Source organism: Dipodomys spectabilis, unplaced genomic scaffold (assembly GCF_019054845.1).
Source record: "Dipodomys spectabilis isolate Male_0828 unplaced genomic scaffold, ASM1905484v1 ptg000783l, whole genome shotgun sequence".
NCBI lineage: Eukaryota > Metazoa > Chordata > Mammalia > Rodentia > Heteromyidae > Dipodomys > Dipodomys spectabilis.
Window position 1 is genome coordinate 18,947,986 of NW_024871460.1, and position 21,496 is coordinate 18,969,481.

General features: G+C 41.8%; 1 protein-coding gene across 1 annotated transcript in view; it reads right to left on the minus strand.

Moving 5' to 3' along the window:
* The window catches only part of Grhl2 (grainyhead like transcription factor 2), a 129,471-nt gene that overhangs the window by 97,304 nt on the left and 10,671 nt on the right, over positions 1-21,496 (minus strand). The window contains exon 2 of the mRNA XM_042672982.1: positions 1,780-1,975. Within this exon, the coding sequence (XP_042528916.1) occupies positions 1,780-1,975 (196 nt within the window). The remainder of the gene's footprint in view (positions 1-1,779; positions 1,976-21,496) is intronic.

The window sequence follows — 21,496 nt, forward strand, 5'->3', positions numbered from 1 at the left end:
ATAGTTCCAACTTTCCTTCAAATATTAACAAATGTGGAAGAGGAGAAGTTATCTAGGTACCAACATTCTTCATACTCAGTTAGCCATATTACTAATAACTAGCCTCTGTACCTAGGAGAAGTGAAATACATTGTTTTGTAAATTACTAATTATTTTTGTTTCAGAATAGGTTTCTTTTCCTCATTAATACAACAAAACTACTATCTAATAGATATTTGAAATTGTATCTATTTCACAGTGACAAAATAAAATATGAACAATATATTTCTTTAAAGCCATTAGCTGAAAGATTGGTTTAATATGATAAAAGTTTTTTTTTTTTTTGGTCCGGTCATGGGGCCTGAACTCTGGGCCTGGGTGCTGTCCCTCAGCTATTCAGCTCAAGGCTAGTGCTCTACCACTTGAGCCACAGGGCCACTTCCGGCTTTTTTCTTATGTGGTGCTGAGGAATCAAACCCAGGGCCTCTGGCATGCAAGGCAAGCACTCTACCACTGAGCCACCTTCCCAGCCCATGATAAAAGTTTTTAAAAGGTTGTAAAAAATCTAAGTGCTTATGGCTCATGCCTGTAATACTAGCTACTCAGGAGGCTGAGATTTGACTGTCGAGGTTCAAAGCCAGCCCAGGCAGGAAAGTCCATGAGACTCTTATCTCCAATTAACTACCAGAAAACTGGAAGTGGTGCTGTGGCTCAAGTGGTAAAGCACTTGAAGGAACTGCTCTTCATAGTGGTTTGGTCTCCAATGATGATTTTCCCACAATGGACAGAGGAAGAGAGATATGATTCAATCTTATCCCAAACTAAGAGTTCACTATACCCACCTAGCACAAGATACCCTCATCTTCATGTCAATCCTAGCATAAACCAAAGGTGTCCACCATCGAAGCAAGCAAAGCATCTCCTCATTCACCATGTTGATTGTTTATGCTACAACTATTCTGAGTCAAGTTCAACTGGATACAGTCCTTCACACATGAGACAGACTCATTTCTTGCTCAGCTTCTTGAAATATTCCTGGCTTCTAAGTGCTGTGTGGAAGGGTTTATTGTTGTTGTTGTTGTTGTTATTTTCTCTGTTATGTTTTGTGTTACATAAAAGCTTAATGCAGGGGCTGGAAAGTGGCTTAGTGGTAGAGTGCTTGCCTTGCATGCATGCATGAGGCCCTGGGTTAGATTCCTCAGCACCACATAAACAGAAAAAGCCAGAAGTGGCGCTATAGCTCAAGTGGTAGAGTGCTTGCCTTGAGCTGAAGAGCTGAGAGACCCCCAGACTCAGAGTTCAGGCCCCACGACCAACAAAAAAACAAAAGCTTAATGCCAATGGAAACAAATGGAGAATTAAGGGTTCAAATAGTTGCAAGACTTTCACAAAAGCATTCATTATTAGAATGTTCCTATAAGACTGAAAGTTCTAAAATAGCTGAATGTTTCTTATAAAACCAAAAGTTCTAGAGGCAACCTAAGTGCTCAACAGATGAACCCTGCCTAAATTATTATCCACAATAGAATATACTTTATTCACTAAAAAAAGTGACAACCAGGGAGTATGGATAAAATGATGCTAAGTAGGAATTATATATTTATGCAAGGACATAAGAAATAATCGCTACAAAATTAAAACTTTCCTTTGCACTGGTGTGAAGTTGTGCTTCATAGATGGGGCCGGAGGAGGCAGTAAGAACAAGAAGAGGCTAAAATCCATGTAAGTCCACTGGCCTAGCATGAAGACTCTCCCTTGTCACCCTTTGAGCAGGAAGAGGAGGCAAGACCGGGGTCCTACCTTGTAGTAGTCATAGAGCAGCCCAAGGGCCGCAGCGCTGTCCTCATCACCATTAATGCTCATCATGGCCTTGGTGGCAGCTGTCAGGGGATTCTCCAGGTAGGACTTCCAGGCTTCATCCTCACTGGTGTAGGCTCTTCGAGAATTGAACGGAGGGTCAGTGGGCATGGGCACCAAGGCCACTAGTCTTTTATTACTATGAAAATAAGAGAAATAGGACACTCATTATTGGAGAATTTTCCTTTTGGTCACCAATCATACACTTTCACATGATGAAAAGGCATGAATATTGCCCCCAAAATTAGAGAGAAATAGAAGAAGAGTAAAACTAAAGTCATTTGAGTTCTTTTTTTCACTAGCCATGAAAAGTAAGATGAAGCCAGGCACCAGTGGCTTGCGCCTTTAATCCTAGCTACTGAGGAGGCTGAGACCTGAGGATCAAGGTTCAAAACCAGCCTAGGCAAGAAAGTCCAATTATCTCCAATTAGCTACCAAAAAAGCTGGAAGCAGAGTTGTAGCTCAAATAGTAGAATTCTACCCTTGAACAAAAAAAAGCTCAGAGACCATGCTCAGGCCTTGAGTTCAAGCCCCAGATACACACAGGAGTCTTTTAGAGGCTGTATAAATACTGTAGTAATGTATTGACCTCCTTCAAACTTGGTTCCATTCAAGTAGTTTAATTATTCTTCATTAGTGAATACTAGAAGGGAACCCTGTAAGGACAGGTTTCATTTAACTGAGCTCTAATTAAAACTATATGTGATATTTTCAATGTAATCAATATGTTAATAAGCATTAAAATCATTTTCCTTTAGTTCAACTTATGCTTACAATGATAAATTCTCATAATTAAAAGTGGCAATATAAGCTACCAGGCAAACACAGCATAGTATATATGGATAATATAACACTATGGATAGAGAACAGTAGTAAGTAATGAGATGGCCTCTGTGTAAGAATCCTGGGTTGTATAGTATTCTACTACATGTAGGTGGTCTAGGTTACTAAGACCATTGTGGAGGCTGAGGAAGGCATCTGGAGAATTTCAGATAGAAAGGAAGTATAGTCAATTAATTCTAACCAAGTCAACCTTGTATACAGAAAGCCAGTTCACAAGGCAATATCACAATGCAGATGAGCCTAACCGCATAAATACCCAAAGACCATGACATCCTCAGCTGCTGTCCATGTTGGAACTCAAAGTGCCAAACAAGAGTCTAGAGAAGCCCTGTCAATCAATTTCTGGCTCTTTTGCTTATTCAGTGAAACAGAACCAAAATAGAACACTGTGATATTGTATTTTAGTAACAACATGGCATTGGCAATGACAGTACCAGTGACTGTATCACCAATAGAAGTCAATGGAAATTCAACCAAGACCTTGATGATCATGCAATTATGAGAGATTCTGTTGCTGGCAGTTCTTCAGGCTCTTCCAATGTTGGATGGTCCTTAGCTTATTTTGTGATGGAGAAATGGTAGGAACTCTCAGCAAAGAATGTATTAAAAGCCCTTTTCATGTTGGCATGGTGCCATGCATCAGTGTAAGGTCAGAAAAGGACGCTGATCTAAGATCTTTCAGGGCTGGGGAGTGGAATGGGAAATACACACTTAGTAAAGGGGGCTCTAGGTTAGATAGTCCGTAGGTCTCTGGTCTTTGTGCCAGTGGTTTGGTTGAACTGATTAGGAAGAACAAGAGAACACTGACTCAATTACAAATGAACTGGGAAGAATGTGTATAATTAGGTGTCTTACAATATGTGAGAAAACCCTTTACCGCTAGGCAGGGAGGAAGGTGACTCAAGTGGCAGAAAGCACAGGCCCTGAGTTCAAACTCCAGCACCATGAAAAGAAGGAAGGAAGGAAGGAAATCTTAAGTAGGTTGCTTTTGTATTATCATCATAAAGTCAAAATATCAGTATATGCAGTGCCTTTATCACTGAAAAGGAGAATTTTGAGTGAGGCCCTTGTTACTCAGGCCTGTAATCCTAGTCTGTGAGATTCTTATCTCCAATTAACTACCAAAAAGCTAGAAGTGGCGCTGTGGCTCCAGTGGTAGAGTGCTAGCCTTGAGCAAAAAAAAAGCTCAGGGACAGTGCCCAGTCTTGAGTACAAGCACCAGGACTGAGGATTTTTAGTCTCTCTTGCTGAAGGGAGGAATATTAGTTATAACACTGACTGTTATCCAGACTAAAGCCCAAGTGAGGGATCACACTAGCTAGCAGCCTGATTTACTGGAAAGGTTTTTGTCTTGAGTCTTCCTTCCTAAAGTTCTACTCTCCCCTGCTAAATCTCAATGACTGTGTCATCTGTTCCTGACACAGATGTTTACTCATGAATTTAGGAAATCTATCAGCCTTTCCCTTAGGATAAAACTGTGAGTGAATCCATGTATAATTAAATATTCTTGGAAATTGCAATGGGACCAAATATTTCTTTTCACATTTTGATGGCTCAAAAGGATTTTTATGTCATGCTCCCACGCCCCATTTCACTGTACACTGACTTTGGATTTTTTTTTTTTTTTTTTTTTTTTGTCAGTCCTCATGGGGCTTGAACTCTGGGCCTAGTGCTGTCCCTGAGCTTCTCAGTTCAAGGCTAGTAGTACTCTACCACTTGAGCTACAGTGCCATCTCGGGTTTTCTGGTTGTTAATTGGAGATGAGTCTCACAGAAGCTGGGCACCGGTGGCTCATGCCTGTAATCCTAGCTACACAGGAGGCTGAGATCTAAGGATCAAAGTTCAAGGCCAGCCTGGGCAGGAAACTCCGTGAGACTCTTTTTTTTTTTTTTGGGGGGGGGGTGGGGGTGGGGAGTTATGGGTTTTAAGAGTCCATGCTGATTTCTACAAAAAACTAAATATCAGAGACATAATAATGCATAAAGTGATTTTATTTCATCTCTGTTTTGGAGTCTGAAAGTACAATATATCAGTAGGCCTTTTCTTTTACATCTGTTGAGGGTCTCACAAGGTGTGGCTTTGGGTCCTGAGACTCTTATCTCCAATAAACCACCAGAAAACGGGAAGTGGTGCTGTGGCTCAAGTGGTAGATCACTATCCTTGCGCTAATCCAGGCCCAGAGTCAAGCTCCATGACAGACAAAAAAAAAAAAAAGAGTCTCACGGATGTTCATGCATGGGCTGGCTCTGCAGTTCTCAAATCTCAGCCTCTTGAGTAGCTAGGATTACAGGCATGAGCCAGCCACCAGTGCCTGTGATTTTGGATTTTTGATTCATAGATTATTCTTTCTCCAGGACAGAGTGCTATTGAATGAAGTCTGCTTTAATAAAAGGAAAGTAATCTCTCTGGTACACTGAGCAAATATATATATAGACTTTGTAAAGAAACGTTCCACAGAGCACCTTTTCACCAACGTTAGAGACACTTTCTGAGCTGCCATTACTGATCATCAGGAGTGACAATTCTCATTCTGCTTTAGTCACTTTCTTAAATATCCTCTGTGAAACTTCAGGTGTGCGGTGTTCAGAGAAGTCCTGAGCACAGAAGTGTGATCAAGCGTGAACTCCCAAGAGTGAACTCTCCGGGACAGTCTTTGGAGAACAGAGATGAGTGGCAGAGAATTCTCAGCAAGGCAAATGCATGGGAACTCACACATACAACTCCTTTTTTCCTCTTGTTTTCTTTGACCCACTGCTTCATTTTGTGAATGTAAGGAGCAAGGCTGAGAGATGAGTCACCAGCTGAAGTGGTGAAAGGGAAGGAGAAGGACAATCTGAGATCATAACCAGCAAGTTACCTAAGGCTCTAGATCACTAAGCCATATCAGCCCTCTTCTCCCTTCTCTTCCTTCCCCCTCCTCTCCCTTCCCCTTTTCCTCCTCCTTCTCCTCCCTCAGGGCAGTAATGACAACATCATGAACCAAGAGTTTTGCTGAGGAAGAACAGGAAGCTGCATATATTGGCTTCACCTTCTAAAACTATATCTCCCTTGCAGAAAGTCAGTCACCGTATCCTTATTGCAGATTTAACCTTAACTGTTAATGCCTCTAACTAAACAATTTCCCATCTGTATTCCATATTGAGATCTGGTGAGAAGATCTTCATAGAACACAATTTTCCACAATGTATGAGCCTTCACAGCTCGTAAGATCAAGTCTAAAACTCTCTACTTCTCTAGTCACAAGAAATGCCCTTAACTTCCCTAAATTTATTGAGCCAACTGCTGTCCTGATCTAGGTGTTGAGAACACAGTACTGGTCATCCAGACCAAGTTCTTTTTTTTTTTTTTTTTGGGGGGGGGGTCCGGTTATGGGGCCTAACTCTGGGCCTGCGTGCTGTCCCTCAGCTTTTCAGCTCAAGGCTAGCGCTCTACCACTTGAGCCACAGCACCACCTCCAGCTTTTTTCTTTTTCCTTATGTGGTGCTGAGGAATCGAACCCAGGGCCTCATGCATGCAAGGCAAGCGCTCTACCACTGAGCCACCTTCCCAGCCCCAGACCAAGTTCTTAGTGCTATGGAAATTTTCATTCACTGACTCATTTACTCATTTATTAAAGTAATTTTATTGTCAGAGACTGCCCTAAAGAGGTAAGGAACCTCTGGCCCTTGGGCTATATAAGGCCCAAGAAATCATATGGCACATGACACATGCTTTTTGTATGCTTCTTATCTGACTATTGATCATTTTGTGCAGTCTATAACGACATTACAAATATTCAAATGGTCCTTGGGAAAAAAAATAAAGTTTCCTTACTCCTGCAAATGCTAAAAACAAGTACATCCCAGGGCCCGCACTTTGAGGTCTCTTAAAAAAAAATAAAAAGGCTCTAACCCCTATACAAGTCCAAGAATAAAGATGCCATAGAGTGATGAATCAAAGAAGTTAGTGTGTGTGCGCACGCGTGTGCATGTGCATGTATACTGAAGCACTAGTACTTTAGCTCTTTGAAAATTAAGTTATCATTCACTTGAGGAGTCTTAACTGAGCATTTGATTTTTTTTTTTTTTGGTCGGTCGTGGGGCTTGAACTCTGGGCCTGGGCGCTGTCCCTCAGCTCTTCAGCTCAAGGTGAGCGCTCTACCACTTGAGCTACAGCGCCACTTCCACTTGTTTTTTATTTATTTTTTATTTTTTTATTTTTTTTTAACTGAGCATTTAAAGTAAGCTGGCACAGCACTAAGAAGTAGGATATCATGGTGGTTTAAAAAAAAAAAAAAAAAAAAGATGTAACCCTACTCCCTTTTACAGATGAAGAATATACAAGGGATGACAAACTCAATGTGCTCCAAGAGACTAGGTCATAAGGATCACAGTGCTGGGATCATGATCACCAACCAGCCTTCCTGCTATAGAGAGCAAAATGGACCAAGGAATCTACTACACAATGAAGGCGCACAGTATCATGTCACACATCTGGGCCCATGGGACTAAAACCAAGAAACAAAAGATCCTTAGATCAGTACCTCACCTAGAGCAGCAAAGGAAGTGGCTATAGCGAGAAATTATAAGTTGTTCTTGCTAATATCTCCCCAATATGAAAAGAAGCCCAAAGAATGGAGAATTGCAACTTAGAAACCCTTTGGAGAAAAATCATTACCTCCACAATTAAATTTTAGCAGAAGGGATGATCACAACTGTGCAGGTGTGCAGATGTGCTATAAATGTCTATGTAAATATGGACATTTATAGCATCCTTCTTGGGCCATACAAAAGAACCAATACAGAAAAGGACAAGAAGCATGCATGTACCAAACAATTTTTGTGAGCCTCATAGGATCTGTATGATTTCATAGTGGCAAAAGTCACATAGAACATAGTAACTTATTGTTTGAGCCAGGGTGATCACACATGATGCTGGTTGTCTCCAACTTGGGGAAAATGTACAGAAGGGATCAAGAAAAGATACTATGCTGTGGCCAAAGACAAGACCACAGAGGACAGCTTGAGTTCTAAAGGAAGAAAACCATGTTGGCACTGGGAGCTGTAAGACTTTTAGGGCCCATTGACTATCCTGCTGGCTGTGTGACATGATCAGTGAAAATAAGCCACAAATTTGTGGGCCTGAGTTGCCTCATCACTGTTATGCAGAAAGATACATTTGTTTCCTGGTCCAGCCTCACTCAAATCAAGCAGATGTTAGCCAAAGCAGCCTGTTAGAAAGACAGGTGGGGTTGCAAGAGACACAAAGCTTTCCAGGAATTAGGCTTCATATGCCCTAGAGGCTGTGGTGCCTCAACCAGAGGATGTCAAATAGTCCTGAAAGTCTTAAGGGAAACCAGAAATCAGGACTGTACTTCTTCTATTATTTGACCCTCTATGAACACCTTCTTGTCTGCCTTGTCTCTAGGAAAAATAGGCTTTAAAAATACACACACATGCAGGCGCTAGTGGCTCATGCCTGTAATCCTAGCTAATCAGGAGGCTGAGATCTGAGGATTGTGGTTCAAAGCCAGTCCAGGCAGGAAAGACCATGAGACTCTTGTTTCCAATAAACCACCAGGAAACTGAAAGTCGCACTGTAGCTCAAGTGGTAGAGCACTCACCTTGAGCTGAAGAGCTGAGGGAAGTGCCCAGGCCCAGAGTTCAAGCCCCACGACTGACCAAAAAAAAAAAAATACACACACACACACACACACACACACACACACACACACACACACACACTCCAGAGCAACTGTTAGAATATTGTCTAATAAAATGTCATGCACACCTGAATCAAACACAACGGACAGCCCAATTTCTGTAACAGGAAGAGGCCACTTGGATGATAGGTTACTGAATCTGTCAGTCCAGTGCCTGGGATTGGGAATTTCCCGAGCCTTGCTTAGACCCTATTTAGGCCCTGACCAGCCCAAATGCCAGGAGACCATGTCATGTGTCTCCATGATCCTCTCTTGTGTCCTGTCTCTTGGCTCATCTCCAGTCATCATGGCATCCCAATTCAGCTGAATTGGTGTTCTTTCTTTCTTCTCTGGGCTGTTTCCTAGCCATGTTTTATGCATTTGGGGGCTGCAGGCCTTAGTAAAATGGGCTGCATACATCCTGCTAAACTGTGTAATAAAGACTCCAATATTCCATCTACATAAATGTGGCTTCTGGGATGATTCACCTTACAACAATATAGAGAACCCAGCCTAGTACATAAACAAATGCAGTAAGATTTTTTGTAGGAAGGAAAACTTCTATTAGGAAAGAAGATGATTAAAAGCACTATGTGAAGTTTGTAACAGTTTTACACTACAAACCATTAACATGGCTCAAACACATTTGAGTACTCATTCCTTTTTTTTTCTCTTTTTGGTCAGTTGTGGAGCTTGAACTCAGTGCCTGGGTGGGATCCCTGAGTCTCTCTGTGCTCAAGGCTAGCACTTTATCACTTGAGCCACAGCACCACTTCAGGTTTTTGAGCAGTTAATTGGAGATAAGAGTCTCATGGAGACTTTTCTGCCTGGGCTGGCTTCGAATTGCAATCCTCAGATCTCAGCCTCCTGAGTAGCTAGGATTCAGGTATGAGCCACCAGTGCCCAGAACCTGCTTTTGTTTTGTTTTGTTTTTTAATCCAAGTAGTCACTGAGAGATTTGAGAATGGAAATGGAAAATGCAACCAACCAAAGCAGTTCTTCCAATAGAAGAGTCTCCAAGATTCCATGGTCAAGTAAGAAACTCATCTAACACCCAAAGGCAACCGCCCCCCCCCCCCCCCGCCCCGCCTCAAAAAGAGGATCCTTACCTGCTAATGTGGAGTGCACTCAGCACAGAATATTTCCTTAAGATACGCAAAACCAATTTTTCTCACCCTGCTATATCTTCATAAGTGAAGCCTTTAAGTTGGCCTCAAAAGGATGTACAAGAGCTGGAAAGGTGGTTCCGTGGTAGAGTGCTTGCCTTGCATGCATGAGGCCCTGGATTCAATTCCTCAGCACCACATAAGCAGAAAAAGCCAGAAGTGGCGTTGTGGTTCCAGTGGTAGAACGCTAGCCTTAAGCTGAAGAGCTGAGGGACAGTGCCCAGAACCAGAGTTCAGACCCCACGACCAACAACAACAACAACATTTTTTTTTTAAAAAAAAAGGATGTACAAACAGGTACAGAAAAGCAGGAAAAAAATATTGTGCTTGTACAAATGGAGTGTTGAGGATCCAAATCTTTTCTTGGTTAGAAGTCAATAGAAAACACTTAAAATGGACAACTCAAGACATGGCCATAGGAATTACTGAGATAATTTACCAGAGGTAAATTAAGAGAGAAAGACAGATGTCAGAGTCAGGAGGCTCACACCTGTAATCCTAGCTACTCAGGAGGCTCAGATCTGAGGATCACGGTTCAAAGCCAGCCCAGGCAGGAAATCTGTGAGACTCTTCTTATCTCCAATAAACCAACAGAAAACCAAAAGTGGTGCTGTAGCTCAAGTGGTAGAGCGCTGGCCTTGAGCTGAAGATCTGAGGGACAGTGCCCAGGTCAAGAGTTCAAGCTCCATGACTGACAAAAAAAAAGAAATAGAAACATACATTTTGGGCTGGATCTGATGAGATATGCCTATAATCTCAGCTACTCAGGAGGCAGAGATAGGAGAATCTTGGTCCAAGGCCAGCCTGGGCAAAAATATGAGACCCTGTCTAAAAACAAAATGAAAAGAGCTGGGGCATGATTCAAGTGGTAGAGCGCTTTTCTAGCACACTTGAAACTCTGAGTTCAGATCCTACTCTGACTTCAAACTCTGAGTTCAAATCTTTCCACAGTAAGGAAGGAGAGCTGGGCTCTGGTGGCTCACACCTATATACTTAGCTACTAGGAAGCCTGAAATTTGAGGATCGTGGTTCAAAACCAGCCCAGGCAAGAAAGTATGTGAGACTTATCTTCAATCAACTACTCAGAAAAAGCGGGAAGTGGCACTGTGATTCAAGTGGAAGTGTGCTACCTAGAGCTCAAAGAGGCTCAGAGCCAGTGGCCAGAAGCCAGACCTTGAGTTCGGGAATTCCCCAGAATTCGGGAAATAAAAGGAGGGTGAGAAGTGGGGAGAGAAAAGGCACACATTAAGGAAAAAAACTATATAGGTTCTTGGCTGCATTATCTGCAGCCTGAGGCAGCCTGTGTTTTTGTTTCTAACTACTACACATAGCTTTGGGGGCAAGAAACAGTAAGCAAATGGCCATTTAAAAAGCCTCCTGAGAAATAGGAGCCCAGAACACTATTCTTTTCCCTGCAAAGAACACAGGATGGCATTTCAATTCCTGGACAGTAGAGTCAGTCCACAGAGGGTCTAATCCCAGCACTACTGTCTGTTTGCTCATGATCTTGGACAAGCCACTGTAAGCATTGTACCCCCACTTTCTTATCAACCCTCAGAGATTCAATTGAAGAATGAGGTAATACATGTAAAGTACTTGGACTAGCCCTATGTATTTTACCTGTTTAAGCTACCTAGAGTGTCATGATTTTAAACTTCAATGGTATGAAACCATCTCTGGTAGATTTAGGGGACACAGGGAAAGACAAAAAGAGTCCCTCACTGAGAAAAGAGTCATCCTAGGTTCATAATGTGGATGAGATGCCCTACTTTTCCCAGCCCCGCTCCCTGCCTGACCCTGGGGGAGGTGAAGATCATGCATGAGAACACTTAAACTGCCTCACTGAAATTGGAAAATTCCATGCCCAACAAGCATCATGCTTGGTTTTAAACAGAAATTCCAAAGGGCAGCAACTTCTAAACCGGCAGGAGATGTTCAAGTGGCTTGCTCCCGGCTCCTTCCTTCCTTCCTTCCTTCCTCCCTCCCTCCTTCCCTTCCTTCCTTCCTTCCTTCCTTCCTCCCTCCCTCCCTCCCTCCCTCCCTCCCTCCCTCCCTCCCTCCCTTCCTTCCTTCCTTCTTCATTCCCTCTTTCCTCCTTTCCTCCCATCTACCTCTCTTTTTCCTTTCTTTTTCATTTATTTCCTTCCTTCTTTCTGTGTTTCTTTCTTTCTTCCCTGGCTCTATTGTAATCTTTGACATAAAAGTTTCTATATTCATGAATTTATTAATAGGGAGACAGAACCCTGGGAGAGAGTGAGGAGAGAGAGGCATTCTCAGGATGGAAGTGAGAGGAAGTGTGGCCACTACATGGGATGTTTGTACTTGTAGACAAAGTTGGTGACATAGGACAAGTGATCGTACACATCACAAGCACATACTGATGTCCATTTATACAGGCACATACTGATGTCCATTTATACAGGGGTAGATTGTGTGTGTATGTGTCTGGAGAGAGAGAGAGGAAGGGAGGTAGAGATAGGAGGAAAGACAGAAATACGGAGAGAAGAAAGGGAAAAAGGAGAAGGAGAAGGGGTACCAAGGTATTGAGGAAGAAGAGAATGAGAAAAATAGAGGAAAAGAAGAGTAGGAGTACAGAGGGAGGAACACAGAAATAGTATCAGTTAATACCCCCACCTCCTTAAATGTAAACTTTTTGCCCACTCTTCTTCTGCCAACATTTGTAATGACAAGAAGCCAGTGCCTTGAAAGTTGTTTGTTAAATTGAAATCTCCCAGTTTTAGGTAACTTGGACTTTGGGGCACCCACAGAAATAGACCTCCAAATCCCAGCTACAGCAGAAGCACCCTTGGCATAGACCTGCCTGTGGCTGCTCCCCGCAGGGAAATTACCTGGCCCAGATTCCCAGGCTGAGGCAAGACTCCCAGGCAGCTCTGGGTAGAAGATTCCCAAGGCTGAGCCCAGAAACACACTCCCTTCATTCCCATCTCCCATCCCCCTCCAGGACTGAGATTCTCTTTGCCTTCCCAGCTTCCTCCCCCACAAAGGCTCCCCTAATAGAAGTCTAGCACATTTGATCTTACCATAGTGTCTTCTTCTTGGAGGATCTGGATTGACATACACCTATACTGAGATAAGTATCTTTGTTTTCACCGTGGCACCGACTTCTATCTTGCAGGAATCACTGTACTCATGTACTCTGATCCCAGTGTTTCTAAGGCGGTACTGAGCTAACTCTGTATGTGTGCATGCATAAATATGTGTACAGTAATATATGTAAGAGTATGGCTACAGGAAGGTTGATGGCCGGAGAGGTAAAATCTGATGAAGAGTAGAAGTCAAAAGTTACAGAGACAAAGGAGATCTGAAACTGATAAGTTCCTGTAAGATATAAAAACTAAGACAGGGCCTGCCTCCTATGATCAGTCTGAACAATGAAAGCATAAAAGAAATTGAAAGGCTAGTCAAGGACCTTCATCATACAAGCAACCTTCAAAGAATAGATAAATCCAATGTTGTTTGAATTGCTGCAGAGTGTAAAACATGGAAAGTTTCCCAACTCACTCTAATCAGCTAGCACAACACAGATATCAAGGAGAACAGACACCCAGCATGCATGTGCACGCCAAACACAGACATGAAGCCAATTAATCAGTTATGACAACAGCTAATATCTACTGAGGGTTTATCATGTTCCATGAACTGCTCTACAGTTTATATCCCTCACCCCAGTGCTACTATTATTACCCCTGTGTCATAAAGGAGAAATTGGAACCTGGAAAGATTAAATAACTTACCCAAGGTCACCCCACCAGTAAGCAGTGGGACGAGGATGAGTGTACATATAAAGAGTTCAGTTTAGGGCTGGGAAGGTGGCTCAGTGGTAGAGCGCTTGCCTTGCATGCCTGAGGCCCTGGGTTCGAGTCCTCAGCACCACAAAAGCAAAAAGTAAAAAGCCAGAAGTGGCACCGTGGCTCAAGTGGTAGAGCGCTAGCCTTGAACTGAAGAGTTGAGGGACAGCACCCAGGCCCAGAGTTCAGGCCCCACGACCGGACCCAAAAAACAACAACAACAACAACAAAAAGAGTTCAGTTTAAAAATATGCCCAGCGGGACCATGGTGGCTCACACCTGTAATCCTAGCTATTCAAGAGGTTGAGATCTGAGGTCCGTGGTTCAAAACCAGACCAGGCAGGAAAGTCCAATGAGACTCTTATCTCCAATTAACCCCCCTAGAAAACCGGAAGTGAAATTGTGGCTTAAGGTGGTAGAGCATTAGCCTTGAGCAAAAGAGCTCAGGAAGAGTGCTCAGGCCCTGAATCTAAGCCCCACAACCCACATACACATACAAAAAAAGAGGAAATATAGTTTAAAGTAAGTTACCTTTTCCAGTCTCTCTAAAAATAGGCAAAACTGTGAAAATGAACCCCTTTGAACCATTACTAAAATTTAAAAAACAAATAAGTAAAAATTGGCAAAGACTAAGCCAAAATAAAAGACATTGTTCAAGAAGGAGCATGGAAGTGGGCACAGGTGGCTCACCCTTGTAATCCTAGCTACTCAAGAGACTGAGATCTGAGGACTGGAGTTTGAAGCCAGCCTGGACAGCAAAGCCCTTGAAATTCCAAGTAATCTCCAATTAGCTAAAAACAAATAAACAAAACTCCCCCAAAACAAAATAACAATAACAACAACAAATGCTGGATGGAGTGGGGGCTCAAGTAGCAGAGTGCTTAGCCTCAAGCAAAAAGGCTCAGGGACAGCCCCAGGCCCAGAGAGTCAAGCTTTCTGCACCCTCCCGCCCCCCCAAAAAAGAAAAGGAATGTGGAATCCTGCTCTTTCACAAACAGTGTTGACGGCAGTGCTAACTGAGGGGAAGTATCTGGAGGGCAATTTGGAAATATGAAGGAAATATCTTCAAAAACTACATGTCTTTTCATAAGGAATTTTTTATTCATTTGAATATATTTAAGAATTGTCTTGGTGGGAGGGGCAAGAAGGAGAGACAAAGGAATGGAGAGGGAAGGGGGGACAAATACAATCACTGTATTCAACGTACATCACGTAAGAGCTGAACTATATAACTGGAGGGTATGGATAGGATGGTGAAAGGGAGATATTGAGCAAGATGCATGGTACTCACAATCTGACTTGTTGGCTTGAAACGCCTTTTTATAACTACATACATTTTTTTTAATGTGCAAAGATCTACCTATAAAGATAAACCCTGAAGTATTTAAAAGATAAAAAAAACCTGAGAGAAAAATCTAAATGGTTAAATTAAATTGGATCCATCCATTCAATGATACCATTGAAATATTTATGGCCATGGAAAGCAATTTGTAGTAAAGATCAATTTAAAAATAAACTACAGGGGGCTGGGAAGGTGGCTCAGTGGTAGAGCGCTCGCCTTGCATGCATGAGACCCTGGGTTCGATTCCTCAGCACCACATAAGTAAAAAAGAAAAAAGCCGGAAGTGGCGCTGTGGCTCAAGTGGTAAAGCACTAGCCTTGAGCTGAAGAGCTGAGGGACAGCGCCCAGGCCCAGAGTTCAGGCCCCACAACTGGACCCAAAAAATAAAATAAAAAAATAGAAATAAACTACAAGCTGACATGGTGACACATGCCAGTAATCTCAGTTACTTCATAGGTTGAAACAGAAATAAGTTCAAGACCAGACAGTGCAGAGTACTAAGATGCTATCACTAAGGATGGATGTAGCTCATTTGCCTAACATGTACAAGGCCCTCAATTCAACCTCACCAGTGTACATAAATAAACAGTATGTAAAGCAATATCTCATCTCTGTGTATGTAGTACTTTTTCTTTCTGTCTTTTATTGTAAAGGTGAGGTACAGCGGTTTACGGTTACATAAATCAGGTAATGAGTACATTTCATTTGAACAGTGTTACCCCCTCCCTATTCTCTCCCCGTTTCCCCTCCCGTCTTCCCTCCCCCCCAAGTTGTATAGTTCATTTCCAACATGGTATCTAGTGAGTATCAGGCTGAATTGGCTCACCTTTATCCCACTGTTTCTGTACGTAGAATGTTTTTATGCACAGAAAAGGGAGTAAACATACAGATTGCAAATACTGACAGCTCTGGATGGTGTCATTTTCAGACATTTTACAATTAAGTATGAAAAAACAGGGCCATTTAAATAACCTTAGAAAAGGCTAACTAAAATAAAGGAAACACATTTAATGAGTTAAGTCCTTACAGATGGATCTTAAAACTGTCCATACTTGGCCAGGTGCTGGTGGCTCACACTTGTAATCCTAGCTACTCAGGAGGCTGAGATCTGAGTATTGCTGGTTTAAAGCCAGCCCTGGCAGGAAAGTCCTTAAGAGACTCTTATCTCCAATAAACCACTCAGAAAAACAGAAGAGGCACTGTGGCTCAAGTGGTAGAATGCTAGCCTTGAGCTGAAGTGCTGAGGGACAGTGCCCAGGCCAAGAGTTCAAGCCCCACAACCAACCAGAGGAAAACAAACAAACAAAAAACCTGTCAGTATTTGAAAGTGCCCTCACACACAAATACGAAAATAATAGTTTTTGACATCAAAACATATAAGCCACTGAATATTTTTTAAAGCATGAACTCATTTCGGAGGAAATGAAAGCCAGCATCTTAATGAAAGGGTTAAGAGTTTACAGGGGGTAGAGATTGAGGCATAGACACAAGCCACTATTAAAGAATGTGACTCTGGTGCACAGAGGTGGGCTCCTTCCTCTGGGAATACACCAGAGAAAAAGCACAGCTGGATGGCAGCCCCAGCGTACCCCTTGGCAGCTACCTGCTTTCAGAACATGCACAAGCATGTGTAGCACGGGAGGAAGACAGCAGCTGCCCTGAAAAGGGAATGAATCATCTCTACTGGTCTAAGGAGATGTTTAATCTCATTTATTATGAAACTGCATGTTAAAACCACAAAATAACACTATTTTTCACTATTCCAGTAGACCAAAAAAAGTCTCTTACGTTGTTGAGTCCATGTCAGAAATAGAACTTCCATTACTATTGAGAGGACATAATCAAATGATGTGCCAAGGACCTAAAAATGCTTATAACTTCCTTTGCATGTTCATTATCACACTATACACAAAAGCTAAGAAATGAAAACCACCTAACGGTCTCATCAAACTGAAGAATGGGTAAAGACAATTTGGAATGCAGACACTATGAAGCATTATTCTATTTAAAAAACAAAAATAGGAAGTGACACTGTGGCTCTAGTGGTAGAGTGCTAGCCTTGAGCTGAAGAGCTGAGGGACAGAGCCCAGACCCAGAGTTCAGGCCCACGACCAACAAAAAAAATTAAAATAAAAAATAAAGGAAATCTTTTCATTTGGAACAATATGAATGGGATTAAATGTCATTATATTAAGTAAAGTAAGCTAGGCCCAAATAAGCAAGCCCTGTCTGATCTCACTCCTGTATGGAATCTATGCCTGCAATCCTAACTACTAGGATTGCAGTTTCAAGCCAGCCAAAGCAGCAAAGTCCATGGGATTCTTATTTCCAATAAACTACTCAGAAAAGACCAGAAATAGCACTGTGGCTCAAGTGGGAGAGCACTGGTCATAAACAGAAGAAGCTTAGGGACAGTGCCCGGACCCTGAGTCCAAGCCCCAGGACTGGTTAAAAATAAAAAATAAAAACACTTACCAGAAGCTGGGTACCAGTGGCTCACTCCTGTAATCCTACCTATTAAGGAGGTTGAGATAGGAAGACTGCAGTTCAAAGCCAGACCATGTAGGAAAGTCCAAGTGAGACTCTTTATCTCCAATTAACCACCAAAAAGCTGAAAGTAAAATTGTGACTCAAGTGGTAGATTGCTAGATTTGAGGAAAAAAGCTCAGGAACATGGCTCAGGCCCAGACTTCAAGCTCTAGGAACAGTACACACACAAATAGCTAAATAGATAAATTTAAAAAAAAGAATGATCTTGTATGAGTTGAGAGGAGAAGGTCACTACCAGAAATAGGATAGGGAGGGAAATTCAGGTGGGGAGTTGGAAAGGTTCACTGATGGGCACTAAATTACAATTAGGTAAAAGCAAGAAGCTCTGGAATGTTGTGCAATATTATACACAATTATGTGCATAAAGTATAGCACAATTATGTATTATGCATTCCAAAACCTTGAAAGATTTTAAGAGCTTGTACCACAAGAATTGATGAATGCCTAAGTAGATAAATATGTTTAGCCAGGTGCCAATGGCTCAAGCCTATAATTCTAGCTACCCAGAAGGCTGAGATTTGAGGATCAAGCTAGCTTAGACAGGAAAGTCCATGACACTCTTATCTCTAATAAACTACTCAGAAAAAAAGCTGGAAGTGATGCTATGGCTCAAGTGGTAGAGCCCTAGCCCTGAGCAAAAGATGCTCAGAGACAGTGCCCAGGCCAAGACTTCAAGCCTCAGGACCACCACCAACAACAACAAAAAAACATTGATTTAAGCATCACACAATGTAAACATGAATCAATGTTACATTGTACCCCATTAACGTATAATTCTTATGATTTCATCAGTTAAACATTGTAAAATTTAAAAATTAGAAAAAACTAACACGGTGTTGCCAGTTTAAAGCCTCTACTACAGCAAATATTAAGTACTCGTAACCAGCAAAGGAAACAATGGTCAAATTTCCTTTTAGGGGAGGCTTCTATAATTATAGAAAGTAATTACTTTAAATTTTAAAATAAAAAATATTTATTCTGGGGCTGGGGAGGTGGCTCAGTGGTAGAGTGCATGCCTTGCATGCATGAGGCCCTGGGTTCGATTCCTCAGTGTCACATAAACAGAAAATGCTGGAAGTAGTGCTGTGACTCAAGTGCTAGAAAGGAAGCTCAGAAACAGTTCCTGGGCCCTGAGTTCAAGCCCCAGGACTGGCAAAAAAAATAAAATAAAATAAAATACAGAATAGCGTGAATGATGTAAAAATGGTAGGTTATTTTGTATAACCTTTCATAATAAGCATGCACACATTAGAATCTGTTAAATAGCTACAGCACCACTTCCGGTTTTCTGGTAACTAATTAGAGATAAGAGTATCATGGACTTTCCTGCCCCAGCTGACTTTGAACTATAATCCTCAAATCTCAGCCTCTTGAGTAGCTAGGATTACAGGTGTGAGCCACCAGTGGTGCCTGGCAAGATTGCTTAATTTTGCTTACATTTTATAAAAGTCTACTTCCATTTTAAGCCTCTTTTTTTTTTTTTTTCTTGACATATTTTGGCAGACCCAGTAATTCTGCAATTCTTCAGGGCCTTTTTTTTTTTCTTGGCAAAAAGTTTACATCACGTACTTTTTGTTCTCTGCTTTAGATGCTCTTCTTCTCCTTGGATAGATTGATAAGCAAATAAGTTCATCTTTGTGACAAAACTTCCTTAAAGGTACTGGCAGTGAATCTAATGATGCAATCTCAGGCAGTTCAACTAACAAACCCAAGCTCGTTCGACATGACCTATGTACTAGCTTGTAGGAGCTGTTAGATGAGCCATATGTTCAATCTCTCCTGGCAAGAAGCAAATGTGAGTTATGGAAAAAATGGTTATTTTTTTTTAAAAAATCACAGCAACTCAAACTGGCCTATAGTGCTTTTCATCTTTAGAAGAAGTAATCTTCTAAGCTCTCCTCAAAAATATTAAATGCAGTCAGATGCTGGTGGCTCATGCCTGTAATCCTGACTATTCAGGTGGACCCAGACCCTGAGTTCAAGCCCCAGTTCTGGCACGTGCACACACACACACACACACACACACACAGAAAAGAATTAGGCTTGCACAGAAATTCAAATGTTAAGGTTGATGAGACACAAGTCCAACCATATCCAAACTAGTGAGGAACAATTTAGGAGGTCCACATTTGTTCCATTTGCACACAGTGTCAGGGAGCGTAAGCATGCAGAAAGTTTTTTCACTTTGTATAGGGTGTGTGTGTGTGTGTGTGCACATGCACACACGTACGCAACACCCTCGCACACATGTATAGGAGCATGCAGCCAGTCCTGACACTTGAACTCAGGGCAATAGTACTCAAGGCTAGAGCACTATTTACCACTCTGAGCCACAACTTCATTCCTGGCTTTTTTTTTTCTTTTGGTAGTCCTGAGTGGTTAGGATTACAGGTGTAAACCACCAGCACCCAGAAAGATTGCTTTGTTTTACTCATATTTTTATTAAAAGTCTACTTCCACTTTAAGCTTCACATTGCTTTTGTTTTTCTTTCTTTCCCAGGTTGGCTTTGAGTCCCAATCCTTAGATCTCAACCTCCTGAGTAGCTACAATTATAGATATGAGCCACTCGCACCTGATAAATGTGTTATTTTTAATATAGCTATAACAGAATGTTTTTTCTTACAAGTGACCTTTAATATTTCTCTGTAATCCCAAAAGCAGAGCAAACACACTGGCAAACTAGGGAAGCACAAGGAAGACAAAGAAGTATCTGTATTTTTTCCATCCAGGTTTTTTGACTTGTGTATTTGTTTATTTTTCTTTCTTTATATTTATAAATAATGTACTTGGAACATTCTGTGAATATTTTCTTCTGTCATTAAACATTTCTTCCATTATATGGTTTATGATGATTGCATTGTATTCCACCATCTTACTGAGCTGTGATTTACTAAACCAGTTTTATATAGCTAGGCATTTAGGGTTTTCTAATTTTTTCACCAATTCTGGGGCTAGGAATGTAGCTTAGTGGTAGAGTGCTTGCCTAGCATTCATGAAGCCCTCAGTTTGATTCCTTAGTACCACATAAACAGAAAAAGCCAGAAGTAGTAGCACTGTGGCTCAAGTGGTAGAGTGTAAGCCTTGAACAAAAGAAGCTCAGGGTCAGTGCCCAGGCCCAAGCCCCACAACTGGCAAAATAATAACAACAACAAAAACACCAGAACTAATGCTGTAGCTGGGCATAGGGTATACCCAACACTGGGGCAGATCAGCCTGAGTTATGTAGAGATCCTGTCTTTAAAACAACAACAACAAACAAAAAAGGTCAAGTGATGGTGGTTAATGGCGCACACACATGCACACATTCTCTCTCTCTCTCTCTCTCTCTCTCTCTCTCTCTCTCTCTCTCTCTCTGTCTCTCTGTCTTCTCTCCACACAAACACAGAAGTGGAACTGTAGTTCAAGTGGTAGAGAGCTACCCTTGAGCACAAAAGCTCAGGAACAGCACCTAGGCCCTGCGTTCAAACTAATGCTATGCTTACCCTTGTGTTTCCTTAAAATAAAAACTGGAATTCAGGTGTCAATGGGTAGATACATCTGAACAGATAGATTTTGCAACCTCTTTTTGGAAAGTTTATAATAAATTTTAATCTCCCAGTATTGGTATTTTAACAAAACCTAGTTCATCTTGGCCAATTTGACAGGGCAATTTGGATGGTTCTGTCACATTATCTACGTTTCTTAGAGTGTTAACAAAATGTTGCCGGGCACCAATGGCTCACGCCTGTAATCCTAGCTACTTAGGAAGCTGAGATCTGAGGATCACGGTTCAAAGCCAGCTCGGTCAGGAAAGTCCGTGAGACTCTTATCTCCAATAAACTACTCAGAAAACTGGAAATGTGTGGCTCAAGTGGTAGAGCGCTCGCCTTGAGCTGAAGAGCTGAGGGAGAGCGCCCAGGCCCAGAGTTCAAGCCCCATGACCAAAAAAAAAAAAGTTGCTTTGTATGTTTATTAGCCACTTGCATGGATTTGTGAATTGTCCACTCATGCTTTTGACGGTATGTCTCCTGTGGCATTTGCCCTTTATCTTCAAAATTACAATATCTTCAAAATACAGAAGATAGATAGGCTTTTAAAAAACTACATCATGACTCCAAGGCAGCTAAAAACAAATCCTGGTGTGCAGAAGGATCATGAATGCCTGGGACCTAATCAAAATTCCTTATATACAAGAACTTTCCAAGGGCTACTGACCACAGAAAATCAGCTTCAGAGACTTTAAAATTCTGAAGCTTGGTAGCTTACCAGAGATTTCATTCCTGATTGAAG